Below are 20,325 nucleotides of genomic sequence, written 5' to 3'. Positions count from 1 at the left end.
TAAATTATTTAAATTAAAATGACTTAAAAGTTGATTTAAAATGATTTTTTCAAAAACCTTACTAAGTGTTGGCAGTATTGTAATTGGTCTATAATTATTAACATCAGTTTTGTCACCTGATTTAAAAAGTGGTAACAGTTTGCCATGTTTCATTAGGTTCGGAAAGATACCCAAATCCACGCATTCATTAAAAATAATAGCTAAGTGGGGAGCAATTACATCAATTATATTAGATATTACTTTCACTGACATGCCCCACAGATCTCCGGTTCTTTTTAATTTTAACAAATTGAAAGATTTTTTAATGTCTGATACAGTTATGTGGTGAAATTCAAAAAGAACGTTGCACTCTTTAACATTGCCTCTTAATAGTCTCTGGGCTTCCGTAGCAGACGAATCTAGTGAATCAGTTAACAAGATAGGAACATTCTGGAAAAAATCTTCAAAGGCATTAACAACCTCGATATCAGTGTTTACCTTTTTGTCATTGACAATTAATTCAAAACTGATATCCCGCGGTTTGATTTTTCCTGATTCTCTATTAATTATATTCCAGGTGGTTTGTATCTTGTTCTCAGACTCAATTATTTTCTGTTTGATGTGTAACGATTTCGCAAGAATACAAACACGTTTGAAAATTTTTGAGTAACTTTTGACATAATCTAAATAAGTTCGCGTTTGAGTATATTGTTTTTGCTCGTACAACTCGTACAGTTTGTCTCTACTTTTGTAAATGCCTACAGTAGCCCATTCGCTAAACTTTAATTTTTGGCTAGCATTAATGCGTTTAAAGTTAAAAATTTTACTAAACTCTCTGTCTATTGTCTTGAAAAGTGTACCAAAGAGCATGTCTGGATGATTATTATTTTCAAATGCAAGACTTGGAATTTTAGAAATAATTGTGTTTTTGAATCGCTTTAATTTACTTTCAGTTATTGGCCTACACTTTACCCATTGATTGCTATTGGTTTTATTATTTAAGATAGTAATTATTTAGTTAGTAATATTAGTTAGTATTTTATTTTTAAATATGGACCCCTGAAAGGGTAAAGGCCTCCTCCATCTTCTTCCACATGATGCAAAACCAGATGTTGAATTAATTGGTCAAAATAAGACAATAATTATAGGAAGTGTCGGAAAAAATTCGAGCTGCTTGGTTGCTTATGTCGAGAACGCTGCTTTGGAGATAAGATAACAATAATAATAATATACTTCCTTTGTAGATCTACAAAGTCCGCGATGGTGAATATCTATTTTTATAAGTATAACCGACATATTTATTAATCTTTAATGTGATATTTTATCTAAAAAGTTTTCACGCACAACAAAAGTTTACATCGATTTTCTCACGGACGAAGTCGCGGGCGTCCGCTATTTTTTTATAATATTATAGTTAGATGAAATGCACGCTGCATATTGTTAGAAGATACTAGAAATATAGACGGTAGAAGTTTTCATATAAAAAACCGAAACAGAAGCGAAATAAAATAAAGCGAAGCTTTTATAGGCGGCGAGTCGAGACCCGGAGAGCAGAAGTTTCACAGGCACTAAGTAGGAGGCGGATGCCATATTTACCGCGGTAGGGTTGGCACACGCGTGTGAATTCAGTATTTTGTCCTACTAATATTATAAACACCCGCTTACCTCTCGTTCCTCTGGTAATATTGGGATAGCCGATGGTACTTGCTGATAATATAGCTTTCTATTAGTGAAAAAATTATGGAAATTATTCCAATAAATTTGAAACCTATTTACTATAAACAAACGAAAATATCTTGTCTGTTTATAATATTAATATAACCTTTTTTCCATCCCTCTTTTATTTTGAAAGTAATTCTATATCATTGACTTTTCATCCTGACAATGTGTATGTAAATTTTAATGGTGATAATTAGATAAGGACGTGAAGGAAAAAATAAACAAACAAGCTCACATTTTCAATATTAATTAGTATGTCGTTGTAGGGTGAACGCTCCGATCCCAAACCAATTAAAGAAAAAATTCAATCTAAAACGTTATTACTAAAATTTTTTTCGACTATTGCTATTGCTTTATTGTTTAACCTATTCCTTAATTAGGTTAAAAGTCATAATTAAAAAGAAAAGTAATTATAAATTCATACGTCTTTGTCGGACTAATCAAATGCCTTTGTTAGTAGTGATTATGATCCAAGACTTCTCGGTTTTGTGTCCGGCTGATTGACCGTGGAGCTTTAAAAGCTTAAATATAAATAGATACTATGATACTATAACAGTGGGCTTGACAACCCTATGCTCATGTCAGTGAGCTATATACGTGTGGAGTCGACGCCGACAGAATCACCTGGGCTCGCAATTTTACGAGCAGCCGCCGGCGGCCGCCGCCGCTCTAGCTTTCACTAGTGATGTTATGGTTTATAAACTATCGACAATATTATACCTACTTTTAAAATATTTCAAAAATTTCAAGTGTAAAAATTAAGCAACTAGGAAATGCAGCCAGTATTCTTGCCACCATTCCACGTAGGAATTTATTAATTATATTCTGTCTCAAGTGCAACTTACACGGAGATTCAATAATCGTTCGGAGATGGAGCATTGATACTGAATTTTTATGAATATGAATTACATTACACGATGAAAAGTGTAAAAAATATATAAAACACCGATGTTACCACTTCATGAAAAGTCAAAGCGGGGCAACGTATACACATAATTGAGGGTTTAAATAAATATAATTTTATGTAACTTTTAAAATCTGCCTACCAGCAACACAGCTTTTAGGCAAAAGCATTCCATCTTAAAGGCTGTATTACCACATTACCACATTACAATTACAGGTATTACCTTTAATGTCACTAGTAGGTAGTCAGGTTACTAGAGGTAGTCTAAAACTATTTCTTTTATATCTTTTATAATGGGTAAAATAGGTAGGAAATAGGAAACTACGGCTTTCTACTATCGATATTGATAACATATAAATAATGTTATCAATAGAGTCGATACTCGATATCGATGAACAAGTACAGTAAATACTCCCCTATCGCTAGAGTACACTCGAACCGCCGCCGCGTCCCGGGCGAGGCGATGGAATTAAATCGCACGCACGACACTTCCGCCCCCACTGCTACCCCGCCCGTTGCCCCGGCACCGGTAGGGTTGCCCACTAACTACCATTAATATCATTAAAATATTAAAAATGCTAAAATGAGCTTATAGTTCCCGAGAGAATATGTAGATAAAATATAGCTTAAATTACTCGTTAGGCTCAGGTCTGGTGTGGTGGTAGGTATCGACCGTGGCTAGTTACCATCATACCAGTAAAGACGTACCGCCATGTGATTTAGACATTCCGTCTGAAGTACCTACGGATTGTTTAACCTCTTCCAAGCAATGCTAGCCACTCATCATCCAATAAGCCCACATTCCTGCAGCGCTAACGGCTTGACATCCTGAAAACTGATCGTGTTATGGTCGTGTACATGACATCACGCCGATCGCGACCAACACACGATCAGTTTTATCGGCTCCCATGCCGTTAGCGCAGCAGGCATGTGATATTATTGGATCTTCAGTGGCTGACTCTAGTTTGCTTCCATCTTAGACTGCATCATCACTTAACATTAGGTGATATCGCAGTCAAGGCCTTTTCTGCAAATTTGTCATTGATTAAAAAAAGATGAATGAAACTATGAAAATAAATCGTATAAAATATAAATAAATATAAAATGATGAAAATAAATCGTATAAATAAACTGTATAAAATTGTTAATTGGCAGCCCTATACGCTAAAGACTGGCAACGAGACTTGACGCCGTCAGCTCAGTCTCGAGATATCATCTGTCCCACGCTTCACTTGCTCTCTACTTTGAGCATCTATGTATCTGCACATACGCGTATTTACATAATCGCATACAAATAAAACCATGTATCTGGCATATACATTACCTACCTGGAGTTTCATTTATGTGAGATCGAATGTTATGTACTGGGCATACGCAAATACATTATAGGTACTCGTAGATGTTCTATAAAGACTGTTGTGTGTTCCTATAACATTGTTCGAATGCCTTTTTGAAAACAATAAATCTAATGCAGCATCTACATTGGATAGAGATATTTTCTTTTTATTTTCCTAAACACAGACTTATCTATGATATTTTAAAGCAGAAGAGTTTGTTTGTTTAAAGTCTGGAACTTTAACTGGGTTTTAAAATTTGTAGTCAAAATTAGGATGTTAATAAAAAATATGTTGCGAGCAGGTTGCCTCAAAATTTCTAGCCAAATTATCATTAATGATAGGCAGTATCAATCTAAGTGTCTTCAATCTAAGTAAGTGGTCTATTACATACACAAAACATTATTAATAATTACAACAAAACATTATTGCATTTAATTACTAACGCGACTGGCAGCGCTACGGTGTCAACGCTGCCTAACAAACAACTGAGCTCAAGTCATCAAATAACCTCTTATTTGTACCAACACTGATACCTCCCCTTCACAATAACATAAATAATCAATAGTAATACCACCTGTAATCGGGAAATTTGTAACGTTGTGTCAAGTTCCCCATTTTATTATATAAGTAGGTAGGGTGCCATGACCCTGTGGGTCATTATGATGTATAGAATATAGAATAAGTCGAACGATTTCCTAGTACATTGTTTGAGTCGTCAGATGTGGTCCAAGTCAACTAAGTAAGACACTAGCAGTGACATTTTAGTGCCGTGATCGTGCGAATGCGGTTGGCCGGCCCGCATGCTGCCGACCGCATAACCGCATGCGCTTAGCACTTTGTCGAGTCTAGTGCTGCTATATTCTGTTAGAGGGCATATTTCGACTATAGGTACATTAATTATAGCTACTAAAATACATAGACTGTCTTTTAGGTAAATAAACGACATTGAATTATCGAGCTTTCCTTACTTCCGAGAAATTCGGCAGTACCAACACGGAGTTCGGATATTTGTGGTGTTACACCCCGTGTCTCAGCAAACGATCGTTGAAGAGCCAGATATTGTTATTTGCGGATACGGAAATAAAATATACGTGAGTTAATTATTGTGGTTAAAAAAAATCAAAATCGCTACACTAGATCTTACAAATCCTACTAATATTATTAACGCGAAAGTTTGTATGGATGTTTAGATGTATGTTTGGATGTTTGTTTCTCTTTAACGCCGCTATTACTGAAACTACTATTTATCCCGAAAAAATCCAGGGTTTCCCGAGATTTGCGAAAACTGATAATTTTGATGATATGAATGTTTGTTACTCTTTCACTCCTCGACTACTGAACCGAATTAGCTGAAATTTGGTATTAACATATATTATAGCCTGGATTAACATATAGGCTACTTTTTATCCCAGAAAATTCATGGTTCCCGAAGGATTTGTGAAAAACTAAATTCCACGCGGACGAAGTCGCGGGCGTCCGCTAGTTACCCATACTAATGTAACATTAGTATCGACTATGCGCACCAAATCGCATAGGAGCGTTGTGGCTCTATATTATTCCCTCAACTGACGCCTGTAAGTTGGAAATGTCGCCATTTAAGATTTGATGGTTGATGCCATGATGAATGTAAGTAACTACTAACTATTTATACAAAGAAGTAAATTAAAAAAAAAATTAATTGCGATCACAATAATCCCCAAACTCAATATTCTCCACTCAACGCTTACATCTAAAAGTCTCGCCGACCGATGGAACATTCAACATTTAATAAACCGCGTCTAATATTCGGCAGCGTGCGTGTTGTGAGAGCAAACACGCGGTCGGGCGAACGTTCGCGCGGCAAACATCCCGCGGCGAATGCCCGCATACGCGGCGAATATCGGCGCGTCCTGTATAAACCGCCATACATTAAAATTCACAAACGCACGTTTGAGTATTTTTAATTTATCAACGGTTAGCACGCACCTATACATTTATATGTTTTTTATTTAGTAACTAGCAGACGCCGCGTTGTTCCCGTTCTCGTAGGAATAGTTCTCGGCCCTCGGGGATAGTGTAGCTTCCTAAAAATGAAAGAATTTTTCAACTATACATGTATAGTTTTTATTACACTTCCTGAACACACAACTCGACATTGTAGACGATATTTAGGTATTATTTGTTTAAATAACGTCTGTGTGTTTGTGTTTCAATAAGCGACTAAATTAAATTAAGACAACTGCATATTTTTTCCGCCTCAGTTTTGAAACGCTAGTGCCCTGTCTCTATTGTAAAATATCATTGGGTTCAATAGTGTCATACAAACAATCAAATCTTTCCTCTCTATTAGTATAGACTAGCAAACGCACCGCGATTGCACCCGAGTAGTCCCCGTTCCCGTTTGAACAGAATTTCATACACAGTCGCGGGCGACCGCTAGTAGTTTAATGATGCGTTTTTTGAGTTTTTTTAATAATAACAACGATACTTATCGATTGGATGCAAACTTATTAAAATCGATAACTAAACTACACTAGCAAATCGGGTTGTTGTTGTCAGTTACTGTCGTATTACCATCACTGATTGTCGAGAAGTACTAAGGCAACATAAATAAGAGAGTACATGAAAAGCTCAACATATCGCTTGCTAGAGATATCGTTAACACAGACCATTTAAATTATGTGTTTGTAATTTGTATGCATCGCGACGAAGCAAGAATGTAGTTCTTCGATTTTTCTTTATTATAATGAATCTATGAATTTTATGAATGTTTCCAATAGAGATTAGTTTTACGGAATATAATTTTCCTTAATCTTGAAAATTTCTTGGTACGTACTGGACTGAATCTCTGATCAGTGGCATTTTTTACTTATACCTATCTACTAGTATATTTAAAATACCTATTACAATTTCGTTATGTCATATTTTCCATATTATCCCGAAATCATTTGTCGTCCATTGAATGAGAAAATCCCGCTTTTTCGCTAATGATGTCGGAGCGGTCGATGTGAGCTGCCGAAACGCGGCCCGTGAGGGGCACTTGTCAACGACGAACTTGCTGTTAGGGCTGCCACTCTTACTATTAAAAATAAATAATAATATATCTAAACTAATTCTAACTAAGATTCGATATTCGTAAGATTTGATGTTTTGATTGTTACGGTTTAACTCTAAAACTACTCAAGCGATTAAAAAAAATCTTTCACATGTAGAAAGTTACATCTTCACCGAGTAATATATTTTATCCCCGTATTCGCACGGCAATGGGAATTACACGAGTTAAACAGCGAGGTTTCTTTTAGTCAATGTAAATAGTAAATACCTATGTTGTATTGTCGGTGGAAAAACCCAAATAAGCACCTGGGCTTAAAGCCATTTACATATCGATTATCTTCTTATAAACGATCACGTGATCCACCTATCAATCTGATATGTCATTCTCATAAAATTTTTAGTTTTCGAAACGTGAGCAAAATAAGTCAATTTGTAACACTGGTGCTACGAGGAAGTCCGTCGCCCAAATAGAGCAATATTTCGTTAGGCATTTATTAAAGAACACGTAAATCTGAGGCAGTGCTTTCAAGTCTCATTATGGTGAAAATACAATTTTTCAAAAACCAATACAATTTAGATTGAACAGTGAACACAATGCTCCGTTTGACACTGGGAAACATCCATGATCATTACACAATATCATTCCAGTTGTGAGAATCTAACTCACGGGCGTGGATGGAGAAAGCAGAGACACTAATTCGCTGCTCTACTATAGCGGCCGGTGAAATAAAATAAATAATTCAGTTTTATAAATTATTCGTGCAGTGGCAGCCCTGAGGTCTGACATCAGCGGCGGGTCGGATCGCTGGCACGCGGCGAGACCAAACGACAGCTGATTAATGCGCAGCAAACGGCTATAGTGATGTAACGTTGCTGTGTTACTTACATCGATGTCGATGTAAGTAACTTAACTGTAAAATTCGTTACAATCGGAATTACTAGGACGAGCTACTAAATATTTATTATGTAATTATTTACTAATACAATAAATAATTTATAGAGTAAAATTAAAAGTAAATAAATTATACTTAATGTGAAGGTAATGCTTCCTTTTTTTATTAACTTTAAATGTTAGTAAAAGAGCTGTGAGAAAAATGGTAAAATATTTTTTTCTCACAGCTCATTCAATTATGTTTTGTATTAAATGATTACTGCGGCTACTTGCACGTCAGTGTATTAGTTAACAGAATATTATTTAAAATCTTACAAATGTGCTATGCGTATTCATCAACATCAAAATCCCATTTCAATATCAATAATTAATTAAAAAACATAACACATCAATCCGTCGCATAATATGTTTTACATCCAAAAGTGACACATATTCACCCAGTATTTATATTACAAGAACTAAATGTTGCAGTGCTTAATGCATTACATACGTAAAACGTTTATCTATGTCGTTTGCAGTTACAGTGACAGATCAGATTGCTGGCACGCGGTGAAACCAAGCGACACATGATTGATGCATGCAAAGCGGCAATAGTAACGTAACAAAAGAGTAGCGCATCGATGTCGACTCATGATAAAAATGCACGACCAAATATATATGTATAATTATATATATTATATCACTTGAAAAATGATACGCAATAACACGAGACTATGTATAACGTTAGTATGTGCTATGGTGTGAATATCTTTTGTTTAAAGACATCTTTGCAAATAAAAGTAAATAATAACAATATGCTTAGAAAATATTAACGACCGTACCTCCAAATTATACATGGGGTATGGAGACGGGTGATAGAGATATTATTTATCCCCATCACCCGTCTTTATATATAAACAATAAGAGTAACTTTTTAAATAATTCCTTAGTAATTTATTATTTGTTAAAAATTTACAGCCTCAAACTTGGCTCGCATGGTTACTTTTTATAGGAAATACTGTGTGGTGTGTCAGACTCGACCAACGACTGGAACTTTCCAGATTTATCTCGATTCACTTAAAATACGTCGACTCAAGGTGACATAACGTCAATATGTCGCACAATAAATAAATAACTATAAATAAGACAACTACACTTTCGACTTTATAGTACTAAATTTAATATAATAGTTGTCACATTGTAAATAAGATGGCTTTCGCTTTGAGTATATTATAATTTCACATCGTTTATTATCTTGTGGCAGCCCTAATGTTGGCGGTGGATCAGCATCGTTGGCACGCGGCGAGAGCGAACGAAAGGCTGATTAATGCACGAAAAGCGGCAATAGTGACGTAGCTATCGTTAATCGACGATGAAATTTTCGCAGGCTTTAATTAAATTTCGGTCAGTACAAGCTTAAATTAATTTCGGTTTTCATACCTTTTACAGGAAATTAATCAATTCGTCCAAATTAGTAAATGTTAATAGAACTAGATAAACAGTAACATTAGGAGCTATTAAATTCAAACAATAACAGAGTAGGTACGTATTAATGATCAATGTCAATAGTATCAGTAAAATTAGAAAAAAATATTATCATTAAAACCTGGATCACTTTTACGCTGTGTAAATATTTTTTAATATAAACATGTTGATTGTACGTATCTAAAAATTTGTTGTCTATCATCTTCGTTTGACTAGAAATTTTCACGACGTGAAGTGAATATTTTTCATTTACATATACTTATTATTCATTTACCTTATACCTACATACTCCTATTTATAATTTAATAAATATTTAATTCTATAATATTTTTGAAATGACACCGAAATAAATATACATATCATTGTAATACAAATTACCCACAATGAATTACTGCATAGTATCACTTAGTAAAATTTAAAATTCTAACTATCGATACCTAACAAGACTTTTTTATCTCCCAACCCTATTCCTCAGGTGGGAGTTCCGACGCCGCGCGCCCGGCTGGGCCATTATTGACGCGGCCGACCAGAAACGTCGATATTTTCCCGCCATACAACTCTGTTTAATGACGATGTCATTACGTTCAAGTAGTTCTGCGCCCCTGGTAGTTTACAAGTAACTAACGTTCACTCGCGTAACGTTACTTCTCGAACTATCGAGTTATGGCTTCTCGTGATTCTGCAGCCTACTCTGACGACCATGATGAAAGAAGAACGGCATCAATCATCATCATTACATAGTAAAAAATTAAGTCGTAAGTGTTCGCTTAAATCTTTCAAACACTAGGGATGATGACAGTTTTTTTGATTGTATATAAATCAGGAGTAGGTATGCTAATAATAGTAAAGCAATTTTCTAAAACTAACAGGATATCTGCGATCATTCATTTACTTTCGGAGCTACAGGGATTTAAAGGACCAGATTTGCGGCATTGCCACGGATCTCTGAAAGAGGCGTCTTTCAAACTCTTTCTTTCTTACAAAATGGCACGTTAATGACGTCGTTGATTCGCTGATCGTTAGATTTTACAAATCGGGCATTCAAACAAAATTACAAACATCTTTGTTATTTGTGCGTTTATGTTTATAGTTCACATATTGAAAAATGTTACATTACTATTCCTAATATTATTAAGAATCTAAAACTGTACTAATTTTCATCTAATTACGATAAAATATAAAAATTAATAGATTTTGAAAGTTTATTATTTTTCAAATATCCAGTCTTTGCTTTTTACGTATAAATTAGTTGACCTTTTATTTACCCGAATGTATCATAAAAATCAATATATTCAAAGCTAGTCACCATCCCCATTGCATAAGGCATCTTGTTCAAGAGGGCATCAGAGACGGCTGAGAAAGAAACCGAGCACATTGTGAGCAATTTCAAAATCCGTTCGTTTTTTATGAATTCTTTGTAGTTAGTCACTTAAGGATGGGGGGCATAGGGGAAGACTGCTTAGGGCATCAAGTTTCCTTCTAGCACGTTTTAGCCTCGGGATTTCTTTCATGGCGCGGAGTCTAGCGGCAAGCTGAACTAACTAACGAATAACCTAGCCTACCAAACTGACATTTAAACGAAGAGCCAAAATTACTGCGGCTAGCAATATGCGTTCCAACTCATTAGGTAAAAACTAATAACAGGGGTTAAAGTATGAAATTGCCGTTTTATTGCAATAGGTTTTTTGAATTGACATAGAATCTTCATGGTTTGAGGTTTTCGAATGAAACTTTTTTCAAATGTTTTCTATGATGTTCTTTTTTTAAAAAATGTGAAACATTTGAATATCGGCTTATCGTGATTTGGACAATTATCTACGTGACAAAAAGTTTTCTTCCCAGGAGGCAGTACAAAATTCTTTTACACAGTTTGTGCAGTCTAGATCGTCGGAGTTCTATCGCAAAGGCATTAATGACCTTCCCATTAGATGGCAGCAATGTATAGATAATAATGGCAATTATTTTGATTAAATAAATTTGTTAAAAATTAAAAAATAAACAATTTAGATTTTCAGTACAAATCGGCAATTTCATACTTTAACCCCTAATACAATTGAATCTAAGGTTAAGACGAAAGACCAGGTGAAACTTTAAATGTAAAAAACATTTTTGAGGATAAAACTGACCACTACGTGGACAAAAAAACATATATACAGCCGAACGTAGAACCTCCTCCTTTTTGGAAGTCGGTTAAAAAATCGTGGACCTTTGCTTGTTTTCAATACACAAAGATAGCCTGATTCGTGCTTGGGCTGTTTGAAATTGAAATAATAATAGCATTCGGAAATCGCTTCAGGTGGCCGAGCGAGTGGCGAGGAGGCGCCACCTGTTGCCGGCTCTAATATATTGTGATGTTGTGTCGTTGCCCGCACTTGCCTGATGTCTTGACAATTTGCCGATTTGTTGGCGTTTAAACTTGAAATAAATTACGGTGCAATTCTTTTTTATTCGTCGTCAAGTTAACACTGCACTGCACTGTGGTCTTACTTGTCAAGAAGGTAATTTTTTTAGAGGGTTTTCCCGGTTTAAAATATTAAATAATACATAAATAAATTAATTGTATATATTTTTTTTATTCTTAACAAATTAGCCCTTGACCTGAATGCAATCTCATCTGATGGTAAATGATGATGGAAAATAAATCTAAGGTGGAAGCGGGCTAACCTGTTAGGCGTAGGATGAAAATCCACACGTATAGGGTGTTTAACGACAGCGTACCGGAACGCTAAATCGCTTGGCGGTACGTCTTTGCCAAACTGGGTGGTAACTGCCAAATATATAAAACACCAGCCAAATGTATAAAAGGAAGTCGTGGCTCGTGAACAAGTACAGTCCAAGAACGGCAGAGCCGATTTGACTGAAATTGGTTGAGAGGTAGCTTAGAACCAGGTGATGGCTATAGGATACTTAGGGTAGGGTAGGGGTAGGATAAGGATAGGGTAGAGGTAGGGTAAAGGTCGGGTAGAAGTAGGGATTAACAGGGGTATGGGTAGGTGTAGGGCGGGAGTAGGAGAAGGTGGGTGTCCTCTACTATACAATAATAAAAAACATAGTGTATAAACTAAAATAAATCTATAACTCAGAACCTATCTGTTACTAAAATTCTTTTATTTTAATAGGCCCAAGCTGAGAATCGACAGTGCAGTCAATTTACACCTACCTACTCATTCCTTACCTTCCTGAAGTACCTACTATTTTTTTAATTAAAAAATGTCAACGAATTAAGTTCAAGATATATATAAGTATAACTACGTAACCCAATACAATATAGAACATAACGTAATTAAAACCCACCAGGGACATCGAAGCCGTAATCATATCTCGTCGAGTGCTAATTATACCGCGTCACGGTCGCCGCTCGGCCCGTCCCGCTCCCGTCGCTCGAGATCCGTCCCGCCGGCCAGTGACCGCTGCTGATTAGCGTCCCGCATTGCATCCCGGGCTCTACTACATTTGTAACTTTTTACTTATCTACGGAAGAGTTCAGATTTTATTCTTACTAGGTACCTATTTATTATGTTTAACTAGAAATAGGTTAGGTAAAAACGTATTTGTTACATACTTTAATCTTACTTCGACACTACACATATTTTATTATAATACTTGGTTATTTCTGTAATATTTCTTTTTATATTTTACAGCATTCAGTAGTACTTACAGATGTGTAAAATAATTAATTGGTAGGACATAATACTTCAGTATTTTATTGGTAGCGCCACCTAGTGACAAGTAGCATAACTAGTGTTAATAATTTTTACTCTATTGCACAGCAGGTGGCGCTGCAAAAGGACGTTCTGATATCAAGCTACTTGTTAACTTTTTTAAGTCTGTATATTTATAGTTCAGTCTATTTCTAAATCGTTACTCATATTTATATTTTATTGTTTCAGAATGCAGCTAACCAAGAACCAGTTTATAGGAAAGTGGCGATTGTTGAAAACTTTTTCGACATAATCTACACTGTCCATGTTGAGTTAGAAGGAAGACCTGGAAAGCATGCTGGACAAAAGCGAACGTATAGGACAGTGAGTATATATTAATTATCATATTTGTTGCTGCTACAGTGTTATCATACTATTTCATTTAAAAAAGTATTTTAAATGAAATAGCATGTATGCTGCCATCTAACGAAAACCAAGAACAAATTCTTATCAAACTACCCCTCGAAACAAACCACTGCACGCCAAACCGTACCGGTGCCAAACACATCATGTTCTATTTCAAAGATATTCCGACAGATGGCGTGGCATCATTAAAAATACTCCAAAATATGGGCTAATATATTCTATGAATAGGTACTACTTTAAAAAGAAAGTAAATGAAAGCTTTATAACTGTTCTGATACTGACTAATAAACTATAAATTTATTATAATATATGGGGTGTACATTACCTCATTGGTACATTAGGTAGGTAGGTACATACCTACCTATTGTTTCAAATTATAAAAAATCATTAATTTACGATTTCATGATTTGTTTTCTTACGTGCGTACCAATTCTACTTCTTTTCCGCCCTAGTAATGAAAAACCCTCGTACTAACGTAGGTATAGTTTCTTTTTTCGAATTGTGTATTGCTGTAGACTTCGTAATGGGATCCCTGCAGTGTCACGCAGGGGGTTCGGGCAAACGCAAAAGCCCCGCCAGAAGGCTGCCCCAAGGCTCGTCGCACCATTTGCGTTTGCTTCTTTCTGCATCTATGAAGTCCGTATCCAATACTTATTATAGTCTTTGTATCTGTCTGTCACAGCCAATGATATTTTATACTAGAGCTGATAGGGCAATTGCGCATCCAAAATTGAGGCGGACAAATGTGTATAATTGTCTTAATTTCATTTAGTTGCTGGAATTAAAGACATAATTGTGCATGTGTGCTCTCAGTGAAGCTTAGGATCACTTTTTGTGGTGATTTTGTAGGCACGTAACCTATCTATAGTATGAAATAATCATTGGACACAGCCTATTTTATTCATAATTACAGCAAAATGAACATATAGGGTACTTCTATAGTGATATTTGTATTTACGAAAGACAATCATTCCCATAGTTAAAGAAAATAATGACACATACGGTTATCAACATAGGTCCGGTTTTGTAAGCAGTATTTGTAGTCGTTTGTAAATTAAAATAGATTGCCCGATAATTCGATTTAAACAAATTATTAGACAATCAAAACTTTTTTATTTAAAACTAGGTAACTGTGCTCTGCGATTTCACTTACGTAAATATTCTTTCCTTAAGAATATCGGGCTATAAAGTCATCATCATCATCATCACCAACCCATATCATAGATTAACATTGTTCGGAACCCTCGTGACGCGAGTTCTATTCGCACTTGCCGGTTTTTTAAAACATAACGTCTCTATTTTTTGTCCACAGATAACAGAAACCTACGCGTTCCTCCCTCGGGAAGCAGTCACACGTTTCCTCACAGGCTGCGCGGAGTGCGCGCGGCGCCCGCGCAGTGCCTCCCCGCCCCCCCTACCCACACCCTCGCCCTCACCCACCCGCCACCCCTACCTACCCTTCATCCCCCACTGTGCCCCCGACTATAGAAACTGGGAATCAGAAATAGATGCCGCGCAAAACTACTCCTACGAACCGAAATTCGACTACACTGACTTACAGCCGCTCAAAAAAATCGAAAGTCCCAAACCGGTTGAAGAGGAAGAACCCACGTACATAGAACTTACAACTAAGAACAGCTTTGATGCCACCACACTTTACAACAGAAGTTCAGTGGAACCATTCAGAGAAGAGGAGCCAGTCAGAACTGACCCTGAAATAGATAAAGACGACAGTGTGATAGACGTAGAAGATGTCCAATGTAGTCCACCTCCTGCAACTGAAAAGAAAGACGAGGAAACCCCAAATGAAAGTCCAAAAGAAACTGGCACAACAAAAGAAGATGATGTCATTGAAAAGTCTGAGAGCAAACGGGATAAAAAGTACAACCCACTAGACGTTGCAAATTTGACTTCAAAAGATCCCCCAAAATCAAGATCCCCACCCAGAAAGAAGTTGTTACCTGCTAGTCTAGATTTTCCCCATTCGTACGGACGATATCCAAAGCCATGGCGCCCTGATGGTGGTATTTATTATGGTGATGACATAGACTTTAGTGTACCAATCACTACGGCGTATTTGAAGCATATGCGGAACATGGGGTGCCAGGATCGATTGGATTCAGAAAATAAGGTAAGTGGACACTTTAAAATGTTATAGGTGCCTGGCTAGGAAACTTTAATTATTATCGAAAGAAAACTTTAATCTATCGTAAAAGTATAAATGATTAAATTATTTCCATATTTTATTAAAATTCATATTCGTATTGAAATTAAAGAGGTATTAACTTTGGCTTCATTGTTTACTGTGTATTCGTAATGTATTTCTTGGTTTCTTCGCTCGGACTAGGCTGAATCTCGTGTACGTACCTAAAATATTGAGTGTGTGTGTGTGAAGTGACTACACAATGAAATTTTCTGTAAATACGGTTTACTGACGATAGTTGAACGTGACAACGTAAGAAAATGCTGATGGAAGAGTTGCATTTTTCAAAAGAAAATTTCAATTAACGTATTTAAAACAATAAATTAAATTAAATACTTTTCGTTTTTTTATAATACTGTTTAATAATCTTCATAAACCAGAATATATTATATTTTTTAAAGAAAAGCTGGCAACCCTAGATCGAGATACCTATACTTTATTTCCTGTAAAAAAGTTGGCAACCCTAGAGCGAGGGAACGATGCGTGACGTCATCTTTTTTGAGTGTGCAGGCTCCATCGAATTATAAGAAGTTGTCACCTCAAAAACATTTATTTTCAGAAAAAAAGACTTATTTTCGAGTACGAAATCTGCTAAAAATAGTAAAATAATAAAATCATTTTGAAAATTTCTAGCTGTTGGTCCTTTCATACGGATATCCGAAACTATTCAATGGATATAATCCTGTTTTCACAATAACTAAGCTGTTAACCCCAGATCAACTTTTTTCAATGTATAGTAACAAATAAAAATGAAATGTAGAATTCACGGTCAAAGTCGAGGCGTTCGTTAGTTTCAAATATAGAAGAAGGATTATTTGACGGATCATATAATACCCACATACGCAGTGTATGTTATAAACCACAATCATATTTAGTACATAATATATAAATGTTGATACATATTGAAGAGAGTTCCCAAATCATAACAAGGGGTACAGAATTTCTCCACAAAGCGCGTTTGCGGGTCGAACAGACCGCGGGCTTTAGCATTAGTTCGGAAAGTTTAAGCTAGGGTTAAACCCGTCCGCGCATTATGTTTTCGTTAAATATTTGTATAGAAAAATACTTTTTGCGGTTTCAAAACTGAAAAGGGTACTGGGATATTCTGTTGATGTTAACCATTGAAATTTTCTATTAAAATATTACATAAAAATCATAAAAAACATTTTAATGAATTCCTAGCTTGCGAAGTTAGTAGTGTACCTAACAGATTTAATATTTAAGTAGAACTTTACACCTACACAGATAGTTAGATATAATTATTTTCACTGATACAGTAAAAAAGTGTTGTAGATTTATAACATTTTTTTTGTTTCCTTGAATATGATCGTCATTTCACCCCTCGTCATGTTAAAGGTTGACATCGTTTGTACTAGTTATTTAAGGATTTAAGTGTCGTTATATTTTTTCAGTATCTTTAAAAATGTTTGTCATGCGGTAAACAGGTATTTAGAGCTTTACAAGGTAAAAGGTACATTTTCACGGAAGCTGTAACTAATTATTGTTTTTTGAGGATTAAGAAATTCATTATTTTTGGAATTCGCATAAAAACAAATCCGATTCAAATGAAAATTATATATATTTTTAGACGATTCATCTCTAAGATTCCACCCAAAGTTAAAAAAATGTAAAGGCTACTGACGACATACATATTACATATTAGCTTCTAGATAGGAGTTCGATAGATTATCGAACTCCGTTGAAATTGCGGGTAAAACGGCCGAGTCGCATTGACAAATAGTCAGGTTGAAAGGATATGGAAGGATTTGGCGAAGTTTTAGAATTCATCCTACTAGGACTTCAGGATTTATCGGCGGTCGTACCTGACAAGTAACCGTGCGATGCTCGCGAAGGCCCTTGCGACCGATTGATTCAGAATGTCCCACACAAAGGCGTTACGCCATAATCGGGCGCCGCATCTTTTCTAACTCATTTTTCTCGCTGGAGGCGAGGGCGGTGGGCGGTGGGGTACGGTTTCATCAGAGGGGGCGTCACGGCATTAGACAAGACACAAAAACGATGCCCGGCGGAGAACTGAGAAAGTAGAATTTCTGATGGTTTTTTGTTATAGGTTTTCGTTACGATAATGTTTATTAAAAATATCGGTCCTGAAAAATGTTTATGGACTAAATGTTTCATAAGTTTTATATTATTTTTGTAAAAAAAAAATACAAATATATCGCTATATTCCTTTGATTTGTTAAATTTTTGTTCGTAAAATAAATACGGAAAATATCCAACTAGGCTATATCAGATGTCAGAGATTAGAAGTTTGCATATTGAAAACAAAACTATTATCTGATTAATTTATGCCTTTATTATACAATCATAATGGAACTCGTATAATAATTTTGTTTGTAATTATTAAAAAGAGTGATTCAAATAAATAACATGCCTACCTATGTAGATATCACTATAGAAATTCAACGTACATAAAATGTCTAGACAAGAAATCGATGTCCCGAATTCATTAAAATGATAAAACCTCTATAGAAACGGTACATTAATCACAAACATTAAACCCTCTACAGTAATATTCCAGAGTTTAGGTCCGACCTTTTCCGCCGAGCCGTCCCGAAGGGTCAGTCAGACCGTAAGAGGGTATGGTCCCTTCGACCCCCGAAAGTGCCTCTCCCCCCGTCGTACTGCGACTTGTAAGATTGATTGGGGCTCCTTCAGTCCATTGCCGGCCCCCCTGTGGGATATTCGACCCTCCCCCCTTTTTTCTCGGATACGAGGACAAGGATTTAGGGAGACTGGATGGATTAAGCACTAGAGGCGTAGCCTGGAAAACTTTTGTAAATATAGCGACGGAGTGTTTTTGTTTTCAGTAAAAAGTAAGTGCTTTTAGATCAATAGGATCATGAATTTAACGAGAATTTATCTATACTTACCCAATTAAAATAAATTAGGTAAGTACTCGTATAGGAATATGACGTGTTTGATGATCATATTTAAGAGTAGGTATATTGTACCTTTACTGTCCACGCCCGTGATTTTAGTTAGACGGACTAAACTATTGGAAAAATTCTTTCTTCAATGGAAAGCTACATTATCAGAAAAAAAACTAATAAATTAATACATGCCCAAAGTAAGATTACAATAAAAAAATGATTCATCTAAGATTTGCATTGCATCACCAAATATTTAGGTGCATGGAATTAGTATGAAGTAGAAACTACTAATTCAAAAGCAAACAAAGTAATGAATTAGTATGATGTAAGTGATATTTTTCTGTAACTTGTCCAATCTATAGTCTATGCCACATCTAGGGGTAATACATACGCACCCACCCTCTTTTTTCCTACAGGGGCTGTTAATAACACGAGCGGCTATTTTATTCGTCCGCCAGCACTTGCGGCGTGTGACGGCTTTGATGTCAGAGATTAGAAGTTTGTTTAATTCTGGCTCAGTATGTTGTTGTACGTACAATTGGTGCGTTTGATGTGGATTGTTTCTGTCTAGAGTACAGCGTTGCTTTTGATTACCTTTTGATGACAGTTATGTCTGCGCCTCTGCACCCACTGGATACAATCTTTACACTATACATTTACAATTAAGACGAGATATATTGAATGTTAGATATAAGTATGGAAGTTGTTACCGGATTATTATTATATTAACAAGTTTATCTGTCATAGTAATTAACAGATTTAAGTTAACTTTAATATTTTCTGTACTTAGAGGAGATGGTAATGTCCGAAATACAGTAACAGTTATAATGTAAAATGTGATAAACTACTAACTATTAGGCAAAAAGTCCTTTCCAGCATTTCCCATAAATTGATAATGTAATTTTCACACACAGTAGTCTTTTTTGCCTTTTTGTTTCGCTGATGATGCATAATTTTTTATCTAGTAAAAGATAATCATAAAGATAAATCATAATAAAGATGACGATGGTAATATTGTAGGACTATTGTACGAATATTGATTTTAGTTTAAGCATTTAATAATGTTGCCATCAATTTTATCCGGATAGATTGACAACACCAAATGCATAACGCTCGACCTTGAACGATGACATAATTAAGTTTAGTCCCCTAGTTTCTGCGATCGTCGCGTTTCGATAACAAGGGGGTCTGTTCGGCCCCCATTCGCAGTTGCAGGGTTATTTGTCGGAAATGACTTATGATTTATCAAGGAATAGGTAAAGCCGTGAAGTTGAACAGTATTTGTAGTTACGTATACAAATTGTTATCGTCCTTGTTTATATAATAATTAAAATAAATAACCATGAAATAATATCATGGTAATTTAATTATTATATTTAACGAAAATATTGACATACCAAAGTTTCGCTTTGATTTTTCCAATAGGTTTTATCCAAAACTGATATTTGATTTTTATCTCAGTCTCGCTCTAATCTCAGCGAATTTTCCCATATCTTGATTCAAAATTGTAGATCGCTAGATAGCGTATTCTACTTTAGGGACTGGGTGGACTCCGATCCCCCGTTTACCCTGCTCACCGCTACCAGGCAGGCATAGCGTACTGAGAATTTTAACGGAATTAGTCGCGAGCCGCCTGCAGGGCGCCGCAGTAACTCACCGCACGTACAGTCTCCCACCAAGCGCTGTACCACTAGTACTCTTAATCCTTATTCCTTTGAACATAGAGGTTATTATTATTTTGGATGTTAGTGAGTAAAAGGAGTAGGTAAGTAGTGAAGAAGTCGCCTGCTGTACTAGGAGTTGTGGGAAGGAACCCCCCGCCACCACACCTAC

The 20,325-nt window shown here is 35.8% G+C and overlaps 1 protein-coding gene across 8 annotated transcripts in view; it reads left to right on the top strand.

Moving 5' to 3' along the window:
- Positions 1–20,325, top strand: part of LOC112045273 (nucleolar protein 4) — a 180,199-nt gene that overhangs the window by 84,216 nt on the left and 75,658 nt on the right. For all 8 annotated transcript variants that reach the window (XM_052889358.1, XM_052889364.1, XM_052889351.1 and 5 more), the window contains 2 exons: positions 13,219–13,353; positions 14,708–15,526. In XM_052889358.1, the coding sequence (XP_052745318.1) occupies positions 13,219–13,353; positions 14,708–15,526 (954 nt within the window). The remainder of the gene's footprint in view (positions 1–13,218; positions 13,354–14,707; positions 15,527–20,325) is intronic.

The sequence above is a fragment of the Bicyclus anynana genome, chromosome 2 (genome assembly GCF_947172395.1).
Source record: "Bicyclus anynana chromosome 2, ilBicAnyn1.1, whole genome shotgun sequence".
NCBI classification, from domain to species: Eukaryota; Metazoa; Arthropoda; class Insecta; order Lepidoptera; family Nymphalidae; genus Bicyclus; species Bicyclus anynana.
The sequence above is the reverse complement of the archived record's forward strand: the minus strand, read 5'-3'. Positions and strand labels throughout refer to the sequence as shown.